This window comes from Limulus polyphemus, unplaced genomic scaffold, assembly GCF_000517525.1.
Source record: "Limulus polyphemus unplaced genomic scaffold, Limulus_polyphemus-2.1.2 Scaffold1, whole genome shotgun sequence".
NCBI lineage: Eukaryota > Metazoa > Arthropoda > Merostomata > Xiphosura > Limulidae > Limulus > Limulus polyphemus.
The window spans coordinates 229,114-239,720 of record NW_013665611.1 but is presented as its reverse complement, the minus strand read 5'-3'; the positions used below and the strand labels follow the sequence as shown (position 1 = coordinate 239,720).

The 10,607-nt window shown below is 28.1% G+C and overlaps 1 protein-coding gene and 1 long non-coding RNA gene across 3 annotated transcripts in view; one reads left to right on the top strand and one right to left on the bottom strand.

Moving 5' to 3' along the window:
* LOC106464474 (prolyl 4-hydroxylase subunit alpha-1-like) overlaps positions 1-8,766 on the top strand; it is a 42,240-nt gene extending 33,474 nt beyond the window's left edge. For both annotated transcript variants that reach the window (XM_013924652.2, XM_013924797.2), the window contains exons 9-14: positions 434-504; positions 2,320-2,473; positions 4,603-4,668; positions 5,131-5,199; positions 5,976-6,072; positions 8,043-8,766. In XM_013924652.2, the coding sequence (XP_013780106.1) occupies positions 434-504; positions 2,320-2,473; positions 4,603-4,668; positions 5,131-5,199; positions 5,976-6,072; positions 8,043-8,113 (528 nt within the window). In that variant the 3' untranslated portion in view covers positions 8,114-8,766. The remainder of the gene's footprint in view (positions 1-433; positions 505-2,319; positions 2,474-4,602; positions 4,669-5,130; positions 5,200-5,975; positions 6,073-8,042) is intronic.
* A 1,221-nt stretch (positions 8,767-9,987) lies between these two features.
* Positions 9,988-10,222, bottom strand: LOC111086021. Its single transcript, XR_002610796.1, has 2 exons — positions 10,146-10,222; positions 9,988-10,018 (listed from the first exon to the last, which is right to left on the bottom strand). It is a non-coding gene; the product is annotated as an uncharacterized LOC111086021 (long non-coding RNA).
* Positions 10,223-10,607: the final 385 nt, after the last annotated feature.

Below are 10,607 nucleotides of genomic sequence, written 5' to 3'. Positions count from 1 at the left end.
ATATATATATATATATATATACAACTAAAAGTGATTCATAAAATTTATAATTCATATCTCTGTAATTTAGACCATAAAAATAGGAACCGAGTTCTAGGCTGTTGATGTTGGTGCACGTTACACAAATGATAACACATTTTATGTCTTGAAAACAGAATGGCTTACATTCAGAAACATTTAAACACTAATACTTGTGAAACAATTAAAAGCATTATATACACAAATATCTACATAAATATTATATTTTGAACCAAAATTACTTAAAATCATTAAAACCTGAATAAAGTAAAAACAAAGCTTTGATAGTAACAAATCAGTATTATCAGGTTACGTATATACTTTAATTTTTTTTTTTAAACTACAGAACATAAATATATGTAGATAACCTGAAATGTTTAAAATGATTAATAATGTGTTGTTGTTTTTCTAATAGTTGAAAAGAGCAACTGTTCAAAATTCTGTGTCTGGAGAGTTAGAAACAGCAAATTATAGAATTAGTAAAAGGTAAAATTTGATTGATGAGATTCTTTTGAGTGCATTTATGTTTGTTTTACCTGTCTAAGTACCATTTTATTATAAACATTGGACACAGATTTCTTACTTGTCTCACACATGCACAGATATTGCTTGAATTTCATCAGCACTTTTTAATACTACATCGTAAATATATTTATTTGAATGTGATTGTTATAGTATGCTTGCACATTTGTAGTGATAATGTGACTGTATTGTTCTTAAGACTTGATTTTTACACTAGTCTGTATTAGAATTGGGCAATTAATTGATATAATTGATTAAGTATAAGCATTGATTATGTTGATTAGTTTGACATAAAATAAGCAAAGTTAGAATTAAGTCAATTAATGTCACAGAAATATTCAACTAATTGATATTTGTATTTCTGAGTATTACCATTTTTGATTATTCCATCTGTCCAAGTAATTGGAATAATAGGTATTACTACTTCTCTTGGCACATCTGCACATGGTGATTTTCATGTGTTTTGCTTGTACACAACTCACAAATCTGAGTGTGTGTGGCCTACCGACTGTTGGTTACACATCTAACAACAGTGATGTCTATTGTTTGTGTTTACCTTGTTTGTCTAAATGATACTGTGGTTTTAAGTTACAATATTGCTTACTTAGTACAATCTACAAATGTAACCAGTGTTACTTGGGGTAAGATTGCTTTAATATAAGCTGTTATAGCAAGTTAATATTCGTTATTCACACAAGAAAAGCTTGATTGCTGAATAACTTGCTCATTTAACTACATTTGTAGAAATTACTTGACATGGATTAATAACAGTGAGTAATACCATTAAGTTATTAATCTGTTTACTTAATCATGGCTGCTGTTTAATTAAAAACTAGCTCTAATTAAACAGGAAACATTCAAAAAGGAAAACAAAAACCTGGCTGTCTTTTTATGCCACTTAAACACAGTAAGCTTTAAGTTGTTTCATTTATTGATTTTCCAGCATTCATACGGGCTTCTACAGTTTCTTCTAGCCTGTACTGTAAAATGGAAACAAAGTAATAGTTTTAATGTGCTGTTTTTAAACTTCTATCTCTATTAACAACTTCTTTAAAAGATTATGATGTTTTTTTATACCTATAAAGTTGTTAATTATTTTTAAGTTTTGTCATAGTGCTTGTAGAATAAGAAAAAAATATCCAAAATGTCTGTAATTAAAGATTTTTGCATATTACCATGATTTTAATATTTCTTATAATACTTCAATTTCCACCTTATAACTCATCATAATTTCTGCTAAGAAGTCATCTAGTATCATCACAAGTTTACATGCCAAACAGTAAATGCTGTAATATCTTTGTTTTTTTTCTATGATTAGCATGAATTTATTTTCAGTGAATTACATGTTATCTATCACACATTGTAGCAATAATTTATACTAGTTTTATCACATGAAATTTTTGGACAATCATTTTTAACAAAGAATTAATTTCCTTAGTTTTTATATGGTAGTCTTGTAAACATTTGTAGGAAGAAACACATGGAACAGTACTAATCATATTTTCAACTTGTTACAGGTTTCATAGACATTGCATATATGATAATTTTTCACATACAACAGTTTAGGATTAAAAATGTAACTTAATTCTAAATTGCTATACCAGAAGATGTCTATTGAAAAAGGGTAGTCTTTAAAAAATTTAAAGATAAAACAGAAATATTATTGTTATGTGAGAGTAATCAATTGGCCCATTAAATAACCAACTCGTAAATACCATTAATCACCCGAGTGTATTCTGTATCATGTTTAAAAGAAGTTTTACATTGGCTTTTCTTTAGTGCTTGGCTGACAAATCAGGAACATGATGTAGTAGCTAGGATCAGTCAGAGGATTGAAGACCTCACAGGATTGACAATGTCAACTGCTGAAGAGCTACAAGTTGTTAATTATGGTATTGGTGGCCACTATGAACCTCATTTTGACTTTGCCAGAGTAAGTGGATTTAATTGATGCTTCACTGTTCTAAATAAAGATTTAATATGTAAGGTATTAGTAACAGTGCATTAGTATAATTCTTACAATAAGTGTCTAGTGTGCTTTTTTTGTGCATATAATTTTTAGTCTCTCTCTTTTTTTATGTAACTTCAATCAGTTTTTTCTGTTGCAGTTTTTCAAATGCATGTATGCTTATAAGTATATCTATGTGTATTTGAGAAACAAATGAGACCTGTTTTATGTATTTTTTAAGTAATGTTGTACTCTGTTTTTTCTCTATACATAATTTCATTAAATATTATTGATTATAATGCTTGCAGTTAATTTGAAAACTTTCTTTGAATTAATTTTTACACTTAAAAGAATAATGTTTTCATTGTAGCTTAGTATATAGATTTGGGACTAACTGAGTCTCCTAAGGTGACCAAACCTTGTGAGGTATTTCCAGGATTATAGCATAAAATATTACTAACAAAGAGGGTACCAAAATGGTAATTAAGTACATTATAATCATAAGAGCCTTTAAATTTCTTGTGTAGTGATTTGTGACATTAAGTGCTTTTAGTCAATTTGTTATATAAAATCATCTTCATTAATTTATAAGCTACATTTTAGTTCTGATCTATGTAACTTACTTTTGATCAAAAATTCTTATTAATTAGCATATGAACAGGAAATTTTTAGTTTTATAATGGTTAAATAAATCTTCTTCTCAGTAATTGTTTATTAAAATTAGTCTTAGCTATGGTTTATCATAGTGAGGTTAAACAGTTAAAATCAGTGTTAATAATTGTTTAACTAGCACAGAAGGTTATTTTAACTGGCAAATTTCATTTTAGTATTATGTTTGATAGTCAGGAAAAGTTCATCTTAGTAAGAGTTATATAAGGACAGAAGGTTTGTCTTAATGATTATTCAATAAATAGGGAAAGTTCATTTTGTTTATTATAAAGCCACTACTAACTTGTTTGTTTTAGTATGGTTTGATAAACAGGGTAGGTTCATTTAGGAATATTTTAATAAATGGAAAGATTGATCTTAGTGATTATCTAATAAACATGGAAAATTTATTTTTTAGAGTATAATAAACATGGAAGGTCTTAGTAATTTTCTTCACAGAGAAAAATAGATTTTAGCAGTGGTTTAAAAAAGAACAGGACATTTTGATAGTAGTTATAGTTTATTAATGAGATATGGTGGAACTTAGTGATAATTGTCTGAAAAAGAAAGGTTAAGTATAAGAGGTAAGGTTTAGTGATTTAGTGAAAGAACAGCTACGACCAACCAGTTGACAAGTGTGATATACAAGGTTGTTGAAAAAATCATGCCACATTTTGGAATACATGAAAGGTGGCGAACTATAGCAACTAGATCTAGGTTTGTGTTCTGCAGTCACAGGGTAACACTTAAACATGCAATATGTAATGTTACACTAACTTCCATATGAGGTGTGACTTTTGAATATTACGGTATATTCAAGACTTCCAACATTGTAATATCCTTATACTTGTAAAAGTAATACTCATGTATTTTAATGCTTTAACTGCCATATAGAGAAAGGAATTTGTATATCATATAAAAGCTGTATGTAAGTATGACACAAATTAAAACATTTTAGTAGTTAGAATGTGTCGTAATTGATAGTATTTACTATTACAAACTTAAACATGCTTTTTTTTTCTTTTAAGAACATTTTTGTATGCTTACTTTGATGGATAAACTCTGTATATTACAATAAGTTCACCTTCAGTTTAGTAAAGGTAATATTTTTATCAAAAGCATCAAACCATTTTACAAGTATTGTAAGTAGTTTAAGGAGTTTTGACTACTATTACTCTGCGCTTGAATCCAACCTTTGGATCAACCAAAAACAACAATTTCATTTAATTATGAAGAAATATTAGAAACAGGAATAAAGTCTGTAGCCTTTTTTTTTTTTTTTAACCTGTTCTGGAGCAAAGACCAAATCCTGTTAAAAATGAGAAAATTAAGGTGTAAAACCTAAGCTCTGATTATTTAGAGTAAAAGCCAGTTTACCAACAATGTCTTGAACTGGTTAACTGGTTTGATTTTATGAAATTGAATGATCATTATTAAAAATATGTGTTATAACTTGTATCTTACAGCGAGAAGAAATAAATGCCTTTAAAAGTTTGGGAACAGGAAATAGAATTGCTACTTGGTTGAATTATGTAAGTTGTTTGAAGGTTTTTATATTATCATATCACTGTCGCATAAGAAATAAAGGAAAACAGTACCACAGTTTAATTATTATTCTTAATACAGCATGTTAATTTTAATCATTTTTACGTAGAACATTATTCACTTTAAAACAAAAAAATAAGTTTAAATTTTAGAAAACAATAAAATTGTATTTTAAATCAAAGATCTCAGGATTTCCACATGTCCTTGAATAGATTGAATTTTTCAACAATATTCCAAGCTTGAAAAAGTTTAATTAAAAGTGAATATTAGTGCTGTGGCAAAGGATAGTAGTTGTAACGGTTTTTTTGCATCTGACAAAGTCCAATGATAAAATTTTTTATCATGATATCTATGTGCTTGTTTTTGTTGTTGCTTTCATACAGAGTATAATACTACTTGCAATCCTATTGTTTGTGCATAAGAAAAATCTTTATTATTATTTTAATCAGATGAGTGATGTTGAAGCAGGTGGAGCTACAGTATTTCCTCATATCAATGTAGCAGTGTGGCCTAAAAAGGTTAGTAACCTATAACTGTGGTCAAATAATCAATGGCATTTTACTTAAAAAGTATTTACCTTCTTTTGAGTGTTTTTACAGTTTTTTTTCTATCTTTTCTGCCATTATTATTTAATCCTTTTTTTATTCCTCTCTCTCTGTCACTCTTTTTTCTTTCTTTTTTTACGTACAGAGTACATACAGATAGTCATTCATTTATCAGGTTCCCTTTAGTTTGTATTGGTGTTTTGACACATCTAACTAGAATTCACTATAATAAATTAAGAAGTTGAGTGTTTAGTAAAGTGATTTTTGTAGATATTGTATTACAGTTGCAGGTTTTTCAAGATAACTTGCCCTCTGTTGTTATCTCATATAAGTAGCAGTTATATAGAGAAATGTGAGCATGGAATTATAATTATAAATCAAAATTTTTATTTTTCTCAGAAGAAAATATAGGTAATGATGCAAATCATGGTATCTAGTATTTGTAAATGACAAACTGCTATATTTTTTGTCTTCTTAAATATGCCTACCAAAGCAATATAACTATACTTCTAAATAAAAACTGAGACTATTAACAATATTAGTGAGATGAGAACCTGTGGCTTTTAAACATTTAGATATTTCATGTTATATTAGTAACATATTTAATACACCTCTTTCTGTAATACTGCAGATTCAAAGGCTAAAAATGTTTTTTGTTTGTATTTTTTTTTGTAACAATGATTACCTGTCTGTCCATTTATATATGAAGAGAAAACATTGATGACATTTCCTTTTTTTTTCCATTTCAGGGATCAGCAGCTTTTTGGTACAATCTGTTCAAGAATGGTGAAGGAGACATGCTAACAAGGCATGCAGCCTGTCCTGTTCTTGCTGGCTCTAAGTGGGGTAATTAATGATGTCTTTATTTTTATGCATTAATTTTTTTTTTTGAGACATTAGATTTGATATTTTATCAATGTTTATTTTTGGTAGCTCTATAGTTTTATTTAGATATCTTAAAATTGGTGTGTTATGGAGTGTTTGCTTTTAATACTGTAATGAGTATACTAATATATCATATATCCTCTGCATGCTAATAACAAATACAAAACTTAGTTCTGTTTATGTTAAAGCTTTGTAAAAACAGCTAATACTTTATATGAAATTATAAACATAAACTTTCTACTAACAGATGAAACATATTCCAAGACAATGTAGTCATAAAAGTAGTTGCAGTTTGTGTGTCCAGTAAACTGAATAACCGTTTCCTGTCTTTTTCCCTATGTTTATCAGTTAAAACTGAAAATCAGAATCCCTATATATAGTTATATTTAATTGTACATTTTAGAAATTACTTTCATTGTTCAGTTTTAAAGAATAATACTTCCATACTAATTTGTTAATAACATGATTAATAATTCCAATAAGCTGATTTATGTAGTGATATTTCCATGCTATTTAATTAGTTGAGAGTTGTTTACAATTTTTATGAAATCATTTCGACTTGTTTCTTGAACCCTTGTTTTCCAATATTTCATTAATTTAACCTGATAACCCTGGTATAACAGTAAACTTGTATGGTATCTTTCTTGATACTTGCAATATATTCAGCTGTTTATCGAAACAGATCGAGTTCTGTACTTGTTGAAACCCTTCTTTTAAAAATGTGTAACCTCTTACATTTGTTTTATCTTTTAATTAAACTAAAAAAATGGGTTCTCTTAAAAATAGTAGTTAAGTATCTTCTTTTAGCACCATATTTAGTCATTTTTTTTAACCAGTTTTGGTTATTTTTGTGGTTCAATTATCATGGTTATTTGCATAATCAGCTGGAAAGAGCTATTACCCATCAGGGTGGAAATGCAGCATTGTGGGATGAACATAGTTGGTAACTCAAGATGTTATTCCTCTTTGTTAAGGAATTGAAGGTTCTATTTCTTGCAACAAGAATTTTTGTTCTTGTTACTATTTCACCACCCTCAGTAGTTTGCACTTTTGGAGCAACACATTCAGGGTCAAATGCCTCGTGCATTTCTCTCTATTTATACTGAACTCGTAATACATAAAAGGGTGAATTGTCACTCATCGGACTATATCATGTTTTTAGTCATCCGTTGTTCTCAGGAGCAAGAAGGTTTAACTGGGACACGTTCTGACAACTTTTGTTCTTTACAAGCCTGTTCAATTATCTTTGATCTTAGTCTGTTATACTCTTTTCTAGTGATGGACATACTTCATTTTGGTTGCTTCTGTTGGTCTATGTGTTTGAATAGCAAGTAAAAAAAAAACTCTTTTCTAATGATACCTCTTTTAGATGAACATTCACTATCATGCTATTTTTAAACTTTTGTTTGGTCCCTGTAATTAATTGTTGTTTTGCAGACTTGCAAACATATGATTACATCTTCTCATTTACAAAATTAAAGCTATTACCCAGCCTGCTGCATGATTGAACTGTTTCTACAAACATTTGGGGGGTAGGGTTGTAATAAAGTGGCCAGCCAGTGTATAACTGTTGTTGTCTAGAACAATAATTTTCACATGTAGCAAAAACAAACATTCCGAGACTACTTTATTAGGAATTATTTCTTTTAAAAAATGTAGATTTTTCAAGAGAATCACAATAAGTTCTATTGCAACTTTATTTCTGAATGTATTTTTAAATATTAGACAGTAAATGTTACTTGGATAACTTAAAATATTTTATTAGTGAATTAAAGTGAGATAACAACCAAGCATGTACTACCAAAGTTGATGATTTATTTACTACTAAATGTCCAGTATAATGACAATAGAAAACTGGAGAAATAAGTAATATTTAGTAAAATACTTTTATTTTTTTATACTAATTAAAGTAAACTCCATTCTTATTGTAGTGTCCAACAAGTGGATTCATGAGAGAGGGCAAGAATTCAGGAGAAAATGTGGATTGAAATTCTCTGATTAAGAAAAGTTTGGATCAGTAGAGTAACAAAGTCCATCAGAAACAATCCTCAGTTTAAGATTAGTCATATTCTCTGTTGCTTTTTTTTTTGTATGATAGTATTTTGTGTGGTAACTACTAGTATTACCTTTTACATAAAAGCAATAACTTTTAGCTTTTGTTAAATCATTGTTAAATATTAGTCAGTAGCAATTTTCAAAACTGGTGATGACCTAAATATTGACTATACATGTGTGTTAAAAGTAAATTTAAACTTGACATGGAAATAATTTCATATAGATAAATTTTTATATTTCTTATCAGATCAAAATTTATTTATTGACTAATCAGGATTAATGAAAGAAAAAAAACCAAAAGGAAAAACTATTCATAGTGTACTAGAGCAAATGAAACAAAAAATAGTGGTTAATTCATTCTAAACAGAATAGCTCTGTGGATTTAGAAAAAAAAACAACTTATTACAATCCAAAAAATGACCCAAAAAGTTTATTTTGCTCATTATAAAGGTGTTCTACCTTAAAACAAACCCAAATATTTTGAATTATTTAATTTAATTTTTTGAAATGGGGAATTGTTATAATTTAATATTGTTAGTAGTATCCTATTCTTAGTACTGAAAATAGACAGTGTCTTGAAAAGTACAAGTTTAAAAAAAAGAATTAATAAATGGCTAAATGTTTGAATCATACAGTATTTTTGGAATATTGTTTTCAGTCTGTATGCTTATATAATAATAAGTTGGAAAAAAATGATTTATACACATAATGAAGTGATTTATTTTTGAGGGAAAGTAATATATGTTCTGTCAAAAGATGGTATGTTTCCCCCAAAATAAGTCACTTCCTTATGCTTATAAATCATTGAGTGTATAAAAGGAAATTGATTTTTGATTAAAAGTGAAAGAAGTTAAAAGCTGGTGGTTCTGTTGAGGCAATGGTAATATAATACTTTTTGAAAAGTTTCAGGTTTAGAAAGAATAGCTCATAAAATAAGGGCCGACTAGGTCCATTAGTCTTTATGTTTACTTTATATTTGATAAAAAACACACACATTAAAACACCCATTTGAACTTCATGAAATTGGTTCATCAAATGATGTTTTTTTTTGTGAAATTTATAATGAATTTTTATCAGATGTTGGATATTTTAATACTTCCAATCATATTTATAAATCTTTGAAAACTAAATGGGCAGAATGTTTAAATTGTCAAAATCTTAAGGGGAAAGGTTAGATGTTTGCTTGACCTTAGAGGTTAAATTTCAAATCATAATTTAAATTTTATAACTACTGCCATTTATATTCTTAAAATATTTTATATGAAGTATGTGGTACACCAATATACTTAAGCAGTAACATCTCGTTATGCATTTTGTTTTTAAGAAATAATATAAAATATTTAAATCATTTTTGTATATTATTTTTTTTACCATAGGTTTTAATTCTTTACTGTCTTGTGTCTTTAAACATACCTCTTACAATGTTTTTTTTCAATATGAAAATTTAGAAAAATTTTGAGTAACAAGTTTATCATTTTATTGGGTCATCTGTTGGAACTGTAAAACTGGTGAAGATAATACTGATATTTTAGGCATTAAGATGAGTTAAAGAATGAATGGCAAAGTAATATTTTTCATAAAGTTTCACTTACAGTCTTTAATATAATTCCGATGTTAATACCTGTTCCAGGATAAATGTATGTTCCTACACTTAATTTGTTTTTAAACTAATGCCTTGTTGCCATAATTTCTGTCTGGTCTCTTAAGATTTATCTTAAACATACATGTGCATTCAAAGTTTTTTTACATCATTGATATGTTATAGTTCTTGTTGTAAACTTGTATACTTTTGTATGATGCCAAATAATATTTGTTTATTTGTGTAGTATTATGTTTGGTTGTTTGTACGAACCTATAAATATATACCACAAAGAGCAACTTACATATGGTCATGCAGAATATGTTGCCTCTTGCATTGTATACCAGAAATTATGTTCCCCATTGGCTCAGTGGTAAGCTCAGTGGTTGTTTGTACGAACCTATAAATATATACCACTAAGAGCAGCTTACATATGGTCATGCAGAATATGTTGCCTCTTGCATTGTATACCAGAAATTATGTTCCCCATTGGCTCAGTGGTAAGCCTGGGGGGCTTGTAATGCTCGAAGTTTAATTTTGATACCTATAGTGGGCAGAGCACAGATAACCCATTGCGTAGCTCTTTGCTTAATAACAAACAAGCTATTTACTGGATTCATCTTAATCAAGTCTAGAAGTTACTTTTCTAAAGTAATTAAATACATTTTATGAAATATCTGGTGGCAGCAACCTAAAATCATGTTAATCACAGAAAGATCAACTTTTTTGCAGCTGAAAAAAAGGCTCTAAATCTTACTACAATGGATGAAGTAATTGTATTTATCTATCGGTACCTATATATATATATATATATATATATATATATATATATATATTTGTGTGTTTTATATATATATATATA